Raw genomic sequence first — 18,853 nt, 5'->3', positions numbered from 1 at the left:
CAGTATAAAAAATAAAAATGTATGCACTCACTAACTGTAAGTCGCTCTGGATAAGAGCGTCTGCTAAATGACGTAAATGTAATTAGCATTTTTGAATCTGAGAATAAATTGATTCGAATATACCTTGTCCTAGAGAGATTTACACGGTTATCAAAACGTCACGCCAGGGTAAGCCTACAAGAAACACAGCCCTTACTTTAACCATTTCCCTGTTTGACCGCTAGGTTTCTGGGTATTATGACACTTTGGGGCTCTATGTTTTCTCAATGCTCGAAAATATCTACATACTTTGTTAACCAACAAGGCAGTCTTTGATGATATGGTAATGTTATGGAGGTGGTTCATTGACCCATGATTGTGTGATTGTTAGCTCCCCAAGCTAATGCCTAGGCCCCTCAAACTCAACTCTGGACCTCGAACCAGTTCCACTGCATTTTTTCATTCTTCCCCTCTAATCAGGGATTGATTTAGACCTGGGACACCAGTTGTGTGCAATTCATTATCAAGTTGAACAGAAATCCAGCAGGCTCCGGACCGACTAGGCTTTAGCTCAGCAGGCTAACGGTCTTCTGGTGCAGATGAGACCTGGGTTTGAACCCTAGCCTAGTCAGTCAACTAATCTGCTTAAATATGGAATGCTGTTTGTCTATCAATACATTACAGTGCTATTTCTATAGGGTAAGCCCATTAAAACGTTAATTTTTTTATTTTAGTTGTTGGATCTCTTGTATGCAGCTGTTGTACTCCAGCCATAATAATCAGCCTTCTGTTGGTGTTGTCATCTCAACAAGGAGTGGTTACTGGTGTGGTTTCACAATATTTCCGAAAGAAAAAGAATCAATATCCTGTGTTGAATATCACAGCTAAAATGGGGACTGGCTGATATTGCTTTAAACCGATGCAGGGGCACTCCTCTCACCCTACAGCAGTTCAAAGCGCGTACTACTAAAATACCATAGCGCGTAAAATAACCGTTATTTAGAAGTTGTGAACGAGAGAATGGCACATACCACTGTGATCAGAAATGGGTCACCACATGAGGAGAAAAGGGAGTCGGTTACAGCGGAGGATGGAAACGCTACACCGGTAATGTTATTTTGCCCGTTATTTTGTCCACTTTCTCAATCTCTCAATTTGTATACACCCAATTTCAGACTAATGTGAATTGATCAGGCTAAATAAAGCATGTAATATTATTGCAGAAAACCAGAGGCATTCCTCTCTCCAGGAAGATATGTTATGCAGTTGGTGGCATGCCCTATCAGATGACGGCCAATGCAAAAGGATTCTTCCTGCAGATTTTCCTGCTGGATGTTGTACAGGTCAGTGCTTGGGTCGGATGAGGTCTGCCTCGATGACATAATAATAATAATAATATGCCATTTAGCAGACGCTTTTATCCAAAGCGACTTACAGTCATGATCGAACCCACTACCTTGGCGTTACAAGCGCCGTGCTCTACCAGCTGAGCTACAGAGGACCACGTTGACATTGGTGTTTAATCTCAACTATTGATCTGAGATGGAATTTTGTAGAAAATATTTACTTCCCCCGCCCACCCATATTAATAATAAGGATTATAATATCAGTATTATCAATAAGGATGGTATTAATCTATTGATATTGTTGTTCTATAGACTATCCTAAATTAACTGGAATAGTGTTGTTGTGTCGAGTCAAATGTTGCTAGTTATGCTGTAACAAAGGAGTCCGCTTATACTGAGCCTTGATCATAAGTTTTATTCATATCACAAGATTTCAGCATAAGTGTACAGATGTATATATCATCCGGAGAGCAGTGGTTCCCAAATTGCAATGTCTGCTCTGCCGTTTTTGTCTCTAGCCTATATTTATAATCTTCCCCAAAATATGGGTTGCTCCCTTTACTGTCCAATCCCCTGTCTTCCCTGGGGCGTCACCCTAAAAACGGCTCTCTTTGAACCTAAATAAACATCCCCTCAGGTTCCACTTGAAAACATTAACTAAGTCATAATCTTAATACACTACAGTGTCCTCAGTTCAATTCTTATAGCATGTTTTGTAATGCCTGTAGGATGTGTGTGCTGGGTTTTTGCAAGGGTGTGGTAGGAATGCAAATATTTTTCTAAATACTTTACCTCTCATCCCTTCTCCAAATAAAGTTGTTTTTACAATGCAGAAAATAGTAAAATAATCCATCTGCCTCGAACACCATGGCTGAAGTTTAGTTCTTGGTGTCAGCTGCACTTTGTTGAGTTGTTTAACAAAATGTATTTTATAACTTCCCCTTTATGCGTGGCCTTGGCTATAAACCCCTCATTAGTACCTCTAGAAATTCAATGTAAGATTCTACTACTTTAGACCTACTATACCAGTGTTTCCCAAACTTGGTGCACGTTTAGGTTTTTGCCCTAACACTACACAGCTGATTCAAATTATCAAAGCTTGATGATTAGTTGATTATTTGAATCAGCTGTGTAGTGCTATGGTAAAAACCAAAACGTACACCCCTTGCGGTCCTGAGGAACCAAACAGCCCACACATGATGGTAATAGGGTAGTGTGTCTGTTAGGTTCTGCTTTTGCTATGTCTATTTATCGGTGTGGTATTGCACCCAGCCCTCATCCCATGGTGCAACAGAGCAGCCTTCCTCTATAACGCAACAACACCGTCTCCTCCATTACATTGGAAGTGAATACTATTAATGCCAGGCAATGTTTTCACAGTAAAGCGCAGGACAGAGGCACATTCCTTAACCACCCCACCACCTCCACCACTACCCAATAATGATTCTTTATACTGCACCTCTAGATGGGGGCCTTCTATGCATCTCTCATCCTCTTCCTTGGCCGAGCATGGGATGCCATCACTGACCCTCTGGTGGGATATATGGTCACCAAGAGTGGTAGGACACGCATGGGCAAACTCATCCCCTGGTGAGTGACTTCAGAAGGGCAAGGCCCATATTATCTCTCAGTACACCACATCACTGATTTAGGTTACCGCCCCTATGATCAAACTGCCCATGATTTGACCATTCAAATAATGTGTAATATTCCCTCCCTTCCACCCCTCAGGATCGTGTTCTCCATGCCTCTGGGTGTCCTGGCCTACATCATGATGTGGTTCACGCCTCAGGAGGCCATGTCTCCTTCCTCCAGTTTCTTCTGGTTCTTCATCTGGAGCTGCCTATTTGACGCCTTCATGACTGTAAGCTCAAATCAAACTGTATTTGTCACATGCTTCATAAACAACGGGTGTAGACTAACAGTGAAATACTTAGTTACGGGCCCTTCCCAATGATGCAAAGAATAAAAAATTAAATAATAATAATAATAATAACACAATAAATAAATACACAATGAGTAACAATAACTTGGTTATATACACGGGGTACCAGTACTGAGTCGATGTGCAGGGGAACGAGGTAATTGAGGTAGATATGTACATATAGGAAGGGATAAAGTGACTAGGCAACAGGATATATTATAAACAGTAATAGCAGCGTTAGTGCAAAAAGCGTCAATGAAGATAATCCGGGTAGCTATTGGTTAACTATTTAACTAACTATTTAGTCTTATGGCTTTGCGGTAGAAGCTGTTCAGGGTCCTGTTGGTTCCAGACTTTGTGCATCAGTATCGCTTGTCGTGCGGTAGCAGAGAGAACAACCTATGACTTCGGTGGCTGGAGTCTGACAATTATTAGGGCCTTTCTCTGACACCGCCTGGTATAGAGGTTCTGGATGGCAGGGAGCTCGGCCCCATTGATGTACTGGGCCGTACGCACTACCCTAGCGCCTTGCGGTCGGATGCCAAGCAGTTTCCATACCAAGCGGTGATGCAGCCAGTCAAGATGCTCTCAGTGGTGCAACTGTAAAACATTTTGAGGATCTGAGGGCCCATTCCAAATCTTTTCAGCCTCCTGAGGGGGAAGAGGCGTTGTCGTGCCCTCTTCACGACTGTGTTGGTGTGTGTGGACCATGACAATTCCTTAGTGATGTGGACACTGAGGAACTTGAAGCTCTCGACCTGCTCCACTACAGCCCTGTCGATGTAGATGGAGGCATGCTCGGTCCTCCGTGGCTACTACTAAGCTATTAGCCACAATCCATCCTAATTTGCCAGCAGTGCTTACAATGTTCAGGTGCACCCTGCCCTAACAGTAGAACTATGGTTACAGCAAACTACTCTACCCTTCTATGTGCATTGTTCCTGTGGTTACAGTCCATCTCTTCCCTCTCCAGTGTTACCATGTCCCCTACTCCTCACTCAACATGTTCCTGGGGGGAGACCAGAAGGACAGAGACTCTGCCACCGGCTACAGTAAGGCATCCTCTGGAGTTAAATCACTCATCAGATATTGTTTCAGGTCTCCCTTGGAAAATATGATTTTATTTTATTTTAGCAGAACTTCCTGGATTAAATGATTAGTAAACACATTCATATATAATAATGATGATAGTACAACCATCGCTGGAACTCCTAGTGTTCTCGCCAGTTGTGATGTAGCTTATGTAGTGGTTATCACTATTATAATTTTTATGGAGACGTAGGCAGGCCAGAATAGATGTCAGTTGAGGGTTTGGTTTCCTGGCAGTGACTGACTGTCTGCTGTGGAGGTGGGGTTGGCTGAGGGCAAACTAAAGTTAACAGGTCAATGGTCAGAGACATGGACGCATTTCCTGAACTTCAGTGTAAAAAAAGCCTAATTTAAGAGGAAGCATTGTGTGCATTAGAGATAATAAAAAGACTGGCTTGATTTCAGTCTGACTATGGACAGTATGCCTTAAAGGGCAATTCTACCACTTTTCAACCTCATATTCATCATCTCCAGCACCAAACGAGTGTCTACATACAGTATGTGAAAACAGCAGTGTTTCTTTGATGTGGTTAAAAGATCAGAAGAAAGGTCCTAAAAAATGCTTCTGTGACATCACAGGGTAGGATTAAAAGTAAAAAAAACAGTGATTTCCAAAACCTACAACTAGTTTCTAGCCCAAAGGACGTTTTTTTCCAAGTCACCGCAAATCTCACATACTGCTTTCACATAGGATTTACAGTATTTTGACTGTGAAGAAAATTGGGCAATGTTTATATGAACAGGTGAATTTTTACCACATTCTTGACTGCATATGTAGCACATGGGGGATGTGTGAAACTTCCTCCTCAGCCTGAAATGTCCTGCTTGCGTCGCCTCATTAGCTAGCTTTTGAGGTGGCGTGATCGGCTAAGACGCTTGAGGGAGGACGATCGCGTGTGTTTGTGAGGCAGAGGTTCCGAGTTCGCACCAGGTATGGGCCGAATCGGGAGGAAGTGGTACTCGCTAAGTAGGGGTGTGGCGATCTCGTCGTAACTGTATCCGTTTGATCACACTTCATACTCGTAATCGGATCGACTCATGATCGGGAAACCCGGAAGTGTGCTTTAAATGCCGGTAAAACCTATACCTCAAGTGCACATTACTGCGCTATCCCTCAGAGTGCATCTCAGAGCACATCGTTATGTTCCTTCACTAACATTACTGCTCTATCCCTCAGAGCACATCGTTATGTTCCTTCACTAACATTACTGCTCTATCACTCAGAGTACATCATTATATGTTCCTTCATTACTGCTCTATCACTCAGAGTGCATCTCAGGGTACATCATTATCAACAGTTCCTTCACTCATTCACACACATTGTTCAAAGGTAAATGACCCTGACAGATGACAATGCACATTATTTACTTACATAGTCCTATTGAATTATCAACGAAATAGGCTAATAAATAGCCTAATGCATGGCTGGCTACTACTGCCTGCATTTACTCCAGACACAGATGTAGATGAAGGTAGGCTAATTCACTTGACCCATGTATTGTTTCACTTTCGAGAGGAGCAACAACTTTCTCTCCCGACACTTATGCCACAACATTTGTACAATCAAAATAAACTATCTACATTTGCAATTTTATTTTCTAATGATCTGTCGCTCGGTAAACATGCTTGGGCAAGAAGAAATAATAATAATAGCAAGAAATATGGGCTTGGATCAGGACATAACGCCAGCAATGGAATAATTATACTAGATTGAACACCAATGACTAGCTACGGATTCTGATGTACAAGATGTTTGGAGAAGGGTAGGTAGACTTGTGCCCTGAGACAAGTGACTGAGTGAAACAGCTGCGCATGTTTCTGTCCGGTGAAATGAAATCAGATGGAGAGCGGCTTGTTCTAATCCAATCATTGCAGCAGGCTCAAACGATCCCCCGCCCATTTCTTTACAGACAGAAGATTTAGCCAATAGTTGTTTAGAGCACACAGCGCTTCACACTGTTTGAGTGAAAGAGAGATGCGTGCTGGCAGCTGAAAATTATTTTTTTCCTATCACGGATAATTACTAAAAAATACTTGTCATAATAGTATTCGGAAAATTATCCATATCCGTAACAATACTCATTTTGCCTGAGGACTCGGCAACACCCCATATCGCTAAGCAAGCAGTGTGACATCCTTTACAGTGGTCCCGTGACCCGGATCTACAGTTGCGCTCAGCTCAACGCTGGAGTCTCTGTTGAGTAAGTTTGAGGGGTGAATGTAACACATGGGGATGTGTGAAACTCACTCCTCAGCCTGAAATGTCCTGCTTGCTTCGCCTCATTAGCTAGCTTTTGAGGTGGCACGATCGGCTAAGACGCTTGAGGGAGGACGATCGAGTGTGTTTATGAGGCAGAGGTCCCGAGTTTGCGCCAGGTATGGGCCGAATCTTTAAGGAATACCTGGGATAGGATAAAGTAATCCTTCTACCCCCCCCCCAAAAAAAGAAGTGTAAAGTGGTTTTCCCACTGGCTATAGGGTGAATGCACCAATTTGTAAGTCGCTCTGGATAAGAGCTTCTGCTAAATGACGTAAATGTGCCCTTGAGCAAGGCACTTAACCCTAATTGCTCCTGTAAGTCGCTCTGGATAAGAGCGTCTGCTAAATGACTAAAATGTTAAAATGTAAATGTAAATGAATCGGGAGGAAGTGGCGCTCGCTAAGCAAGCAGCGTGAAGCCCTTTATACATTAGCCTTTTTATACCTCCGTTGGCATGCGTAGACCTAGTGGTGGGCGTCTATTTGAATAAATCCATTGAATATACACCATCAAAAACATCCATTATTAATTTGTTTAGGCAGGTACTAAGAAACATTATAAAACAAATAAAATGTATTTTCTAAACTATTGAATGGCAGATTTTGAGTTTAATTATGTTACATCCAAATGAATGAAATCAATAGTTCACTATTTTGTTCATTACACAGACAAGACACACCTACCCCGATCGCAGTCAACACACATACAGTATATTTTGTAGTAAGAATATAGTGGAATATAACAGAATAAAATAGAAATAATATTTTTCCCACTTGTGTCACGGGAACGTGTCATATAAAAAAGTGATCTTTTGAAACAGCCCAAACCCATGCTTTCTTGATCCACGTTTCCTCTCTTTCCTACCCTCACTCCACTTTGTTAGGGAGCTATCATGATCCCGATAGAAAATAATAGCAATCCTATTTTGAAAATCATGCGATTCTAGCGTTCATATTTCACAACCTCCACCTGCTTTTAGAGTTGCCTATACGTAATCGAGCAAAATAATATGCCTACACGTGATTTTAGGCTGCATTATTGCATGCTAAAGGTTTCGGATCAGTGATAGATGAGCTATACCACCTCCACTTATTTCCCCAGCCAGAAACCAATAAACCAAAGCCTCTATACAGATGGAGATCTAGTGAAACAAAATCACATTGATGATTGAGACAAGTCAGTGAAGTCGCAGGCTTTTGGTCAGGGGTAGGCCTAGGCTACTAAGGGAATGTGAAATAATCCACTTGTTAAACTACACAACATGCAGGCAAAATGTTCTAATAAATGGGCCAACTAGACAAGATGATCATGAGCAGCTTCACCTGAACTTAAATAACATTTCCACAGCCTAATTGTAGCCTAACCAATATCCAAACGGAGATTCAGTGAAAACATTGATTGATTTATCAAGATGAGACCCCACGGCATTGTCTCAAAGTAAACGATGCTGAAATGATCTTGACCACACGCGGGTAGACTATTACAACGATTGGATGACTTTGGGAGTTTCAGTAAACAACATTTTGATAGATGCCTTCAATTGCTTTAGCCTACTTTAATCATTCAATGATATTTATTCCCACGGTAATTATTTATGGCTCCATCCAGTTGTGGTTAAGAAAACAGTGCATGCTTAGTGGTTGACTGTACGAAGAGATGGTAAAAGTGACATGCCTAGCAAAGTTTGGAACTGGCAGTAGGATGATTATCTGGCGCTGCCTAGCAACCATCAATAGTTTAATTGGCACGTGTAGTGTGTTTTATATATTTTTTCTACAAAACGTAGAAATGCACCGTTTTCACATATGTTGACACTGATATTGTGCTGGAGATAATGAAAAATAGGTTAAAAGGTGGTAGAGTTGCCCTTTTAAATAACGTATTACTGCATGAGTCATCTTTGGTTTTAACCCCCAAAACACCTGAGGTAAAATATGTTTATTTTTCACTGTTCTACATGTCAGTGGTTCCCGCCCTTTTTCGCTTACTGTATCACCAATTGAATTTTGCTCTGCCCAAAGTAGCCTTGAAGTACCCCCTCATGTGCATTTGACCAGTAAGCCTATGGTCTCATGAGTCTTCTCAGGTACCCCATGTGGATAGGCCAAGTACCCCCAGGGTTCCCGGTACCCCAGGTTGGGAAACACTGCTCCATGTCAATGTTTTCATTGTATATGTCTCCATCCTCTTAAATTCTTCTCTTCACTCAGGAATGGGGATGGAGGTGTTTGCAACACTGGCCGGTGCAACCATTCAGGGTCAGATTGTGGGGGTGTACCATGCTAAGAGTGCACAAGTCTGCAGCCAGCTGAACTACAGCGAGGCCTTCCTCCATAACTTCTCCTCACCCCTAATCCAGAACTTCTCCTCGCCCCTCACTGATACCCTTCAGAACACGGTTTGGTCCATCATATCCATAACCCCAACAGTCTTCCTCTCTCTCTTTCAATACCCACTGTCACACTCCTCTGTAGCAGAGAAGACAACTTTTCATCACTTCCTTGCCGCAATATGTCTGAAGTGTGAAAGAGAACTTGTCAACTAGTCTTTGCATGCACTGTAGAAATTCAGCAATAGCATTGCAGTTAAATATACTTCCCTATTTTTGGTCATTACAAGAAGTATAATGTTGTCTGAACTGATAAGTATCTTTTGATGTTTTCCCCCTGAGCTTGTTGCTGTGTATCTTAATAGATGCTGATTGATATGAATTTGTGATTTTCTGTCTTGGCTTCAGAGGAGAGCTTATGTGCTTGCTGCTTTAGTTTTGGGGGGACTCTATTTCCTGTGCTGTGTTGTGCTCTTCCTGGGTGTGAAGGAGCAGTTGGGTGAGTATGAGGTTTCTTAGGGGCTCTGTCGAATTTAGAATCATTAAAATTGGACTGGGGTATGAGAGACATCAGGCTGTTTAGTGATGATTTTTTTCACTGTCCCCCCCAGCTCCTCTCAGTACCCTGGGCCGGATCCGCATGCCCTACCTGGCAGGTATGAAGATGGTGGTGGGACACACCCCCTACGTGAAACTTGTATTCGGGTTTCTCTTTGCCTCGCTTGCCTTCCAGGTGAGGGTCGCCCCAGGTTCTGGGTTGTGTGTTTTGTGTGTATGATGATGATAATGATTATCGTGTTGATGACGATAATGATTATCGTGTTGATGACGATAATGATTATCGTGTTGATGATGATAATGATTATTGTGTTGATGATGATAATGATTATCGTGTTGATGATGATAATGATTATCGTGTTGATGACGATAATGATTATCGTGTTGATGATGATAATGATTATCGTGTTGATGACGATAATGATTATCGTGTTGATGACGATAATGATTATCGTGTTGATGATGATAATGATTATCGTGTTGATGATGATGATGACTTAAGTTATTCTCTTTCTTTCCTGTCACGGCAACATTGCCCAGATGGCTCAAGGAAACTTTGCCCTCTTCTGTACCCATGCTGCAGGTCTGGGGGCCTACTTCCAACACCTCGTCCTTATCCTGCTAGTGAGTAAAGTAACCACATTGACACTCATTCAGAGTAGGTTCATGCATTGGTTTAGGTAACAAGAGTGTCTTTTTGTGTCTATCCTTGTCTAGACAGCTGCCACATTGTCCATCCCCATATGGCAGACACTGCTTTTGAGACTGGGGAAGAAGACCACGCTCTACATAGGACTCTCTGTAAGTTCAGTTTTATAAGGACATGGTTATGCATATGTTACACCCGCTATCGCTCATTATTGATCCTTTACATTTTAACCTTTCCTTTATCACTCCGTCTGTTCCTCCTTTTTCAGATGTATGTACCTGCCCTTGTGATCATTGCGTCCATACGCAGCAACCTGCCTGTCTTCATCATTATGTCCATCATATCTGGGTCCAGTCTATCGGCACTCTACCTGCTGCCCTGGTGAGTGTGTGTGTGTGTGTGTGATGATATATATATATATATATATATATATATATATATATATATATATATATATATATATATACACAGTGCATTCCGAAATTATTCAGACCCCTTAACTTTTTCCACATTTTGTTACGTTACAGCCTTATTCTAAAATGGATTATAACCATTTTTCCCTCATCAGTCTACACACAATACCCCATAATGACAAACCAAAAACAGTTTTTTAGAAATGTTAGCAGATGTATATAAAAAAAAAAACCCTGAAATATCACATTAACATAAGTATTCAGACCCTTTACTCAGTACTTTGTCGAAGCACCTTTGGCAGCGATTACAGCCTCAAGTCTTCTTGGGTATGACACTACAAGCTTGTCAAGGGGTCTGAATACTTTCCGAATGCACTGAAGGTCAAAACACGATAAAAGTGATGACTAAAATGATAGTATTAACAAGCTGTAGAGATACAGTACCATTACATGTTCAATGGCCCATTAGAACACATTGATATGCTCAGACCATCATTATGCACATCAGTGCTCATTGGACTCACCTGGACTCCTTCACTTTGTTGATTGGCCCTTCTATATCTGTCCGTTTCCCAGTTTGATCCCCGTGTCTGCATTGCTGTTGTTTCGTTTCCCCGGTCCAGACGCTGTCCGTGTTTTGTTCCATGTCTTTTCTTTATTACATCATCAGCCTGTACTTGCTTCCTGTCTCCCAGCGTCTGTCGTACTGAGATCGTTACAGTTTCTGTTGCGTTCATAACTTGTATGCCTTTATTTCACCCATAATAATACAATGTTATATGAATATGCATGATACTGTTTTAACTTTCTCTATCTCATTAAGGAGCCACAACTTGCATTTGTCCTCTGAACTATGCTCTGACCTCTTGAGTTCATCACGATGATAGACAACTTCTAGAGCAGGGTTTCCCACCTCAGTTCTCGGGTCCCCAAGGGGTGCACGTTTTGGTTTTTGCCCTAGCACTACACAGCTGATTCAAATAATCAACTAATCATCAAGCTATGTTAATTTGAATCAGCTGTATAGTGTTAGGGCAAAAACCTAAACGTGCACCCCTTGGGGTCCCCAGGACCGAGTTGGGGAAACACTGCTCCAGAGTTCTCTATCTTGAAAGCCACTACATAAACAGTTTGGTCAGTATATCCCATCATAATGGCCCTGCTCTCCCTGGTAACTGGACTGGGGCTTCCCTTCCTCCCAAACACACTGGACTGGGGCTTCCCTCCCTCCCACACACACACACTGGACTGGGGCTTCCCCCCCCCCCCACACACACACACACACTGGACTGGGGCTTCCCTCCCACACACACACACACACACACACTGGACTGGGGCTTCCCTCCCACACACACACACACACACACTGGACTGGGGCTTCCCTCCCACAAACACACACACACACACTGGACTGGGGCTTCCCTCCCACACACACACACACACACACTGGACTGGGGCTTCCCTCCCACACACACACACACACACACACACTGGACTGGGGCTTCCCTCCCACACACACACACTGGACTGGGGCTTCCCTCCCACACACACACACTGGACTGGGGCTTCCCTCCCACACACACACACTGGACTGGGGCTTCCCTCCCCCACACACACACACTGGACTGGGGCTTCCCTCCCACACACACACACTGGACTGGGGGCTTCCCTCCCACACACACACACTGGACTGGGGCTTCCCTCCCACACACACACACTGGACTGGGGCTTCCCTCCCACACACACACACTGGACTGGGGCTTCCCTCCCACACACACACACTGGACTGGGGCTTCCCTCCCACACACACACACTGGACTGGGGCTTCCCTCCCACACACACTGAGATTCTTCTTTTTCCACAGCTATTGGAGACCGCCCTAAGCAGTCCTCCCAAAAGACTTAATGAGTCATGAGGAAAGTTAGGAAATGGTCTGCAATGCTCTCTGAGCTGAGATACATCTCAGTGTTTACTACAACTATGACCTAATCTAATAAAAGATGGAAGAGGAAGTGGACAGTAGTAAATGTGTTATTTATTTAGTGAAATATTCTACAACGCATTCTCACACAGTACCTTGTCATCTTGTCTGTGTGCAGGTCTATGCTGCCGGATGTAGTTGATGACTTCAAGGTGAAGAATCCCACCAGTACAGACCTGGAGCCCATGTTTTACTCCTGCTATGTTTTCTTCAACAAGTTTGGAGGGGGGATGTCTGTGGGCATCTCCACTCTGGCATTACAGTGAGTTCCACCTGCAAGGGATTGGAGACTAGAATCTAAGTATTGATACAAATATAAATTGAATCATGTATGGATTTATTTACATCAACATTACTCTTCATTGGGTGCTGTTTAGAGCTTTGTCACATCTTATGTTTTTCATACTGCATACAGTATAACCATCTCTAGCTGTAGTGCGGAAGCACTTTCAGAGGAGTTTCCTTCTGTAACTGCTTGTCTACTGAGTGTAACCCTCCTGTCCCACCCTTAGCTTTGCAGGGTATAAACCTGGGGCCTGCAGGCAAAACCCAGCTGTGATCACAGCGTTGCGGGCCCTGTTCGCCCCTGTGCCCATCGTCCTCCTCCTCGTTGGTTTGGTGCTCTTTTATTTCTACCCCATCAACGAGGAGAGGCGCCGGCAGATCCACAGGGAACTGCAGGAAGCAGAGTGAGTTTCCATCCAGTTGATAGTCCAAATACTCTACAGTGGATCTACATGACTTGGATTAACTTCGGTTGATCTAATTGTATGCTAGACTGACACCTAGTGGTAGATAACTGTGGCTGTCTACTTTTGTTTTTCTCACGAATCAAATTAGAGTTTATTGGTCAAGTGCGCATGGTACTGTGACATGCTTACTTGCTAACATGCTACCCACACAGCCCGCGTGCGGTCTGATTCATAAAAATGTGCTAGAATGATATCATAATATATTTACTTTAAAAAAAAAAATTAAGATTGATGTTAGCATATTTTGACTACTTGAGGGTGTGCTTTCCTGATAATTCTATTACATTGTTTCACTTACAAAGTCATATTGGTCTTTACAGGAAAGTGGATGGATGCCAAGTAATGAACGCAGTGCGATTGGAGGCTCCTCTCACACACAGCCAGCCTGACTAACTGGAAGCTTCCGTCAGTCAGTGTCTTTGTCTGACATGGTGCATGACTGTTCACACCTCATCTGGCACCATGCTAGGAAACTGCTGCCTATTGAGTTACTGTGATTCACAGCAGCTCGCATGTGTGTATGCCATGGAAGATGATGTATGCCATGGAAGATGACTGTCATGCTCACAGGCCGAAACACAGACACTTGACTCAGCCTATATAATGAATCTTTGCATGTGTGTGTTTTCTTATCCAACCATCGTGGTCCTCTGTAGCTCAGCTGGTAGAGCACGGCGCTTGTAACGCCAAGGTAGTGGGTTCGATCCCCGGGACCACCCATACACAAAAAAAAATGTATGCACGCATGACTGTAAGTCGCTTTGGATAAAAGCGTCTGCTAAATGGCATGTTATTATTATTATTGTAATAACTGTTGTGTACGCAGTGGTTCCCAACCTTTTTCGGTTACTGTACCACCAACTGAATTTTGCTCTGCCTGGAGTACCCCTGAAGTACCCCCTCATGTGCGTTTGACCAGTAAGCCTATGGGTCTCATGAGTCTTCTCAAGTACTCCCCTGTGAATAGGCCAAGTACCCCCAAGGGGTCCTACTAGTACCCCTGGTTGGGAGCCACTGGTGTCCAGTACTGTTCACCAGATGTAAAGGCCTGAGAGTAAGATATTTGCATGCTTGTAATAAACCATAAACCATAAACCATTTATATTCAAAGGGATCAAGTTCAACATTTTATTAGAAGTATTTTAACCTAGTATACAGTAGGCCTAGGTTCTACTCTAGTCTGGGATGCTGATGCTGCATTACAGATCAGTTATTTTAAAATAAATAAATGGTGAAGGTAAATCTTACATCCAACAGAGCAAAGAAAAAACACCTCGAGATCGTTTAATGGTGCGTACATTGTTATTACATTGTTACTATTTATGAACAGAATTTTAAAAAAGCTTGCTGAAAATGTGACGAACACTCCCACTTTTTTCGGCGTAACCGCTACATTCACATCACGTGGTAGACGCCGGCTGCACGGAGACAGATGACTACAGTCGTTGAAATAGCAGATTGCAGGAAGATAGTCTCTTGGTAGGGTGGAGGGATATTAACGAACAAAATGGGAGTAGAAATTGAGACAATAACCCCGGGCGATGGTAAAATATTTTCATGCATATCTTTCGCTCAAGATTTCTGATGGATTTCCGTTCATTCATTTTAATGTCCATACAAAAATGCAGCTTCTCATCGTTTGCTCATGCCGTTATCCTGTTTTAGCGTCACATCGTCTTTTGATGCCCGCGTTATTCTGTTTTTCTATGCGCTTTTTCTCCCACAGGAAGGACCTTCCCTAAAAAAGGACAGACGTGTGTGGTGCATTATGTTGGTGAGTTTGGGAGATTAATTTACAGTGTCTGTATGTATGCATGCACCAATGCAAATTCCCCCCAAATCTCAAGATTAATTCATATTTTTGATAGGCCGCATATTAGTGTCAGTAACCTTGGCGATTGGGTGCATTTTTGTCTCAATAGCTATATTTTAATTCAGGGGAATTTCATTCGGATGCAATTGCACACCTGTAGCTCTGACCACCCAACAATGTGTTGCGTTACAGCTTTCTGTACAAGGGAGGCTGCTTCTTAGTATTGGAATGCAGTTATAACTACATTGTTAACGTTGTAACGTCGCGTGCGAAGTCAAGACTACTTTGTTACAATGTTGCCGCGGGTCACTTCATAGATGATTATAGTATGGTAATATAACATCAATGTGTCTGTCTTGAAAGCGTTCAGACGTCGGCAGAGGCAGGGTTCAATCCGAGGTCGAGACAGATGGACAAGACAGCGAGGGATTTAAACCCTGTCTGATACGCTGCCTTTGTTGAAGTTGAGGGGATTGGTGACGTTGGATATAACTGAGTATTGCTGTCTGGTGTCTAATGATTTCTCGTTTCGTTTTAATTGTTTACTAATGAGTTAGTGTATTATTGTAATAGGTGCAGGGGGTTGGTGTATTTTTCAATTACATTGGCATTGCCTTTCTCCATGTTCTCATACGATTGAGACTATTCAATTGTCAGCTCTCTTGTTGTAGGAGAGCTGCTATTGTAGCCCTAACACCGTTATTGTATTATCATGTAACTTGTATTATACTCAGATTCATGCATACACAAAACATTTATGCCACTGGAAAGATTCTACATGTTTGCTATAGCAACAATAGTTTTTTCTCCACTTTGATTTTCCATCCTGTCTGAAATTCTATATTCCTGTTATTCATGTGTGAACTGTACCCTCATGCAGTAGCGGGTGCCTGGGTTAAATCACTGGGGAAGCCAAGCCAGTAAAAAAAAGCCATATTACAACCTATGTTGTGATAATTGCATTGTTTGCTCTGTAACCCATTCCTTTATACACCACCCTGATATACAATAAGGCCGAGACAACAGAAAGACAACAGTCACACAGTGGCGGAATAAATTCAACTACACATACACTTGTTTCATCATAAAACCAGAGAGCAGCATCTGTCCGGTGACCACAAAGCAAATATTGCATGTAACAAACAGTTAAATGACCTACAGCATGGTCCATCGAGTTAATGTTTTCTACAGTTTACTGAACAACTACTGATTTAAAACCACTGAGTTACCGCAAGTCTGCTCAAAGACAACAGGAGCCCTGCCTCCTCTATTCCAGCACCATTTCAACTTAAACATCATTAAATCAACTAGGCTATAATACAATGAAAACGAACTTAAAGATACCAAAAACAATTGAGTCCAATCAATGTTGCTAAATATCATGTGACTGTCCATGGTACAGATTTATGTGTGGGTGTGTGTGTGCGCGCAAGTAAAAAAAAAAAACGTTGACTCACCATAGTTGTAGACTAGTTGAAAGCCAATGCCATCCTCCTCTCTCTGATGTTGGCAAAACGGTCTATGGCTCTGTCATTCAGTACGCTTTTAGTTTTAGTTTTCATAGGCTACCTAGCTAAAACGCTTGCTAGCCTAACTGCCTCGCATGGGAAATAATGAACCAGCTAAGTTAGCTAGCTAGTTAACGTGAGCCTACTAGGCTACATGTTGAATTTTAATTGTCTCAGGCCAGCGGCTCAATATATGAATTTATGGTTAGATCAGATTCACCATCATAATCATTGGCCTGGGTCCAAATCCCCATCACCATCCATGATTTACGAAAGAGCAGATGTAGCAGGCTAGCTACTGCAGGACAACAACACAAGCAGACCAGAAAGAGACAAGTTTGTCTGACAATGAAGTTTTGCTTTGGATGCAATTTGATTGGTGTGAAGCCAAATCCAAACTGGCCTCCCTTGGGGGACATTTTGCTGCGCCAGGACAACCCACAGTTAAGCTCAGCTTTTTTTATTATTAAGGGAGGCCAAATGCTTGCTGGCATCAATCAATCAATCAAATGCTACGCCGGCAACATGTCATACTCTTTTGGTCCAGACAGCAACAGATACATGGGCTACACAAACTGAGTCAGAGGGGTGCTGTTTCCCTCGCTCAGATGATTTCTCCGGTGAGATTCAGCCACTTGCGAATTTAAGGGAAATTATGGAAACACAGAGAGATGAAAGATCAATTATTTTATACAGTACCAGTCACACCTACTCATTCAAGGGTTTTTCTTTATTTTTTACAATTTTCTACATTGTAGAATAATAGTGAAATCAAAACTATGAAATAACACATATGGAATCATGTAGTAACCAAAAAAGTGTTAAACAAATCAAAATATATTTTAGATTCTTCAAAAGTAGCCATCCTTTGCCTTGATGACAGCTTTGCACACTCTTGGCATTCTCTCAACCAGCTTCACCTGCTCAGGTGATTGTGGAGGCCAGGTCATCTGATGCAGCACTCCATCACTCTCCTTCTTGGTCAAATAGCCCTTACACAGCCTGGAGGTGTGTTGGGTCATTATCCTGTTGAAAAACAAATGATAGTCTCACTAAGCGCAAACCAGATGGGATGGCAAATCGCTGCATAATGCTGTGGTAGCCATGCTGGTTAAGTGTGCCTTGAATTCTAAATAAATCACAGACATCAGCAAAGCACCATCACACCTCCTCCTCCATGCTTCACGGTGGGAACCACAAATGCGGAGATCATCCTTTCATCTACTCTGCGTCTCACAATGACACGGTTGTTGGAACAAAAAATCTCAAATTTGGACTTATCAGACCAAAGGACAGATTTCCACCGGTCTAATGTCCATTGCTTGTTTCTTGGCCCAAGCAAGTCTCTTCTTATTATTGGTGTCCTTTAGTACTGGTTTCTTTGCAGCAATTCGACCATGAAGGCCTGATTCACGCACTCCTCTGAACAGTTGATGTTGTGATGTGTCTGTTACTTGAACTCTGTGAAGCAGTTATTTGGGCTGCAATTTCTAAGGCTGGTAACTCTAATGAACTTTTCCTCTGCCGCAGAGGTAACTGGGTCTTCCTTTCCTGTGGTGGTCCTCATTAGAGCCAGTTTCATCCTAGTGCTTGATGGTTTTTGCGACTGCACTTGAAGAAACGTTAAAAGTTATTGAAATGTTCCATATTGACTGACCTTCATGTCTTAAAGTAATGATGGACTGTCGTTTCTCTTTGCTTATTTGAGCTGTTCTTGCCATAAGATGGACTTGGTCTTTTACCAAATGGGGCTATCTTCTGTATACCCCCCTACCTTGTCACAACACAACTGACTGGCTCAAACGCATTAAGAAGGAAAGAAATTCCACAAATTAACCTTTAAGAAGGCACACCTGTTAATTTAAATGCATTCCAGGTGAGTACCTCATGAAGCTGGTTGAGAGAATGCCAAGAGTGTACAAAGCTGTCATCAAGGCAAAGGGTGGCTACTTTGAGGAATCTCAAATATAAAATATATTTAGGTTTGTTTAACACTTTTTTTGGTTACTACATGATTCCATATGTGTTTTTTCATAGTTTTGATGTCTTCACTATTATTCTACAATGTAGAAAATAGTAAAAATAAAGAAGAACCCTGGAATGAGTAGGTGTGTTCAAACTTTTGACTGGCACTGTACATTTTCTTTTTTTATTGGTCAAATATTTTGGGGAAGCCTGGCTTCCCTTGGCATCAATGAATACACGCCACTGCCCTCATGTAATGATAAGTCTCCTATTTGCACAATCTGCTC

At 42.5% G+C, this 18,853-nt stretch overlaps 2 protein-coding genes across 2 annotated transcripts in view; both read left to right on the top strand.

The window, feature by feature from the left end:
• The first annotated feature begins 774 nt into the window (after positions 1-774).
• On the top strand, positions 775-13,966 carry LOC121546020 (sodium-dependent lysophosphatidylcholine symporter 1). Its single transcript, XM_041856991.2, has 14 exons — positions 775-1,086; positions 1,203-1,322; positions 2,791-2,915; positions 3,057-3,189; positions 4,223-4,301; positions 8,809-8,996; positions 9,336-9,426; positions 9,539-9,660; positions 10,026-10,109; positions 10,203-10,286; positions 10,403-10,515; positions 12,647-12,790; positions 13,041-13,217; positions 13,601-13,966. The coding sequence occupies exons 1-14, from the start codon at positions 1,000-1,002 to the stop codon at positions 13,671-13,673; spliced, it is 1,620 nt and encodes a 539-aa protein (XP_041712925.1). The 5' UTR covers positions 775-999; the 3' UTR covers positions 13,674-13,966.
• Positions 13,967-14,205: 239 nt separating this feature from the next.
• The window catches only part of LOC121546019 (peptidyl-prolyl cis-trans isomerase FKBP1A), a 10,416-nt gene continuing 5,768 nt past the window's right edge, over positions 14,206-18,853 (top strand). The window contains exons 1-2 of the mRNA XM_041856990.2: positions 14,206-14,824; positions 15,007-15,054. Coding sequence (XP_041712924.1) covers positions 14,788-14,824; positions 15,007-15,054 — 85 coding nt within the window. The 5' untranslated portion in view covers positions 14,206-14,787. The remainder of the gene's footprint in view (positions 14,825-15,006; positions 15,055-18,853) is intronic.

Source organism: Coregonus clupeaformis, chromosome 30, assembly GCF_020615455.1.
Source record: "Coregonus clupeaformis isolate EN_2021a chromosome 30, ASM2061545v1, whole genome shotgun sequence".
NCBI lineage: Eukaryota > Metazoa > Chordata > Actinopteri > Salmoniformes > Salmonidae > Coregonus > Coregonus clupeaformis.
The sequence above is the reverse complement of the archived record's forward strand: the minus strand, read 5'-3'. Positions and strand labels throughout refer to the sequence as shown.

Bases quoted from the DNA above. Each gene is read 5' to 3' on its own strand.
- LOC121546020 (XM_041856991.2), top strand. From the start codon at position 1,000: ATGGCACATACCACTGTGATCAGAAATGGGTCACCACATGAGGAGAAA. The intron at 1,323-2,790 runs GTCAGTGCTTGG...CTGCACCTCTAG, and splicing joins TCCTGCTGGATGTTGTACAG to ATGGGGGCCTTCTATGCATC. The intron at 9,661-10,025 runs GTGAGGGTCGCC...AACATTGCCCAG, and splicing joins TTGCCTCGCTTGCCTTCCAG to ATGGCTCAAGGAAACTTTGC.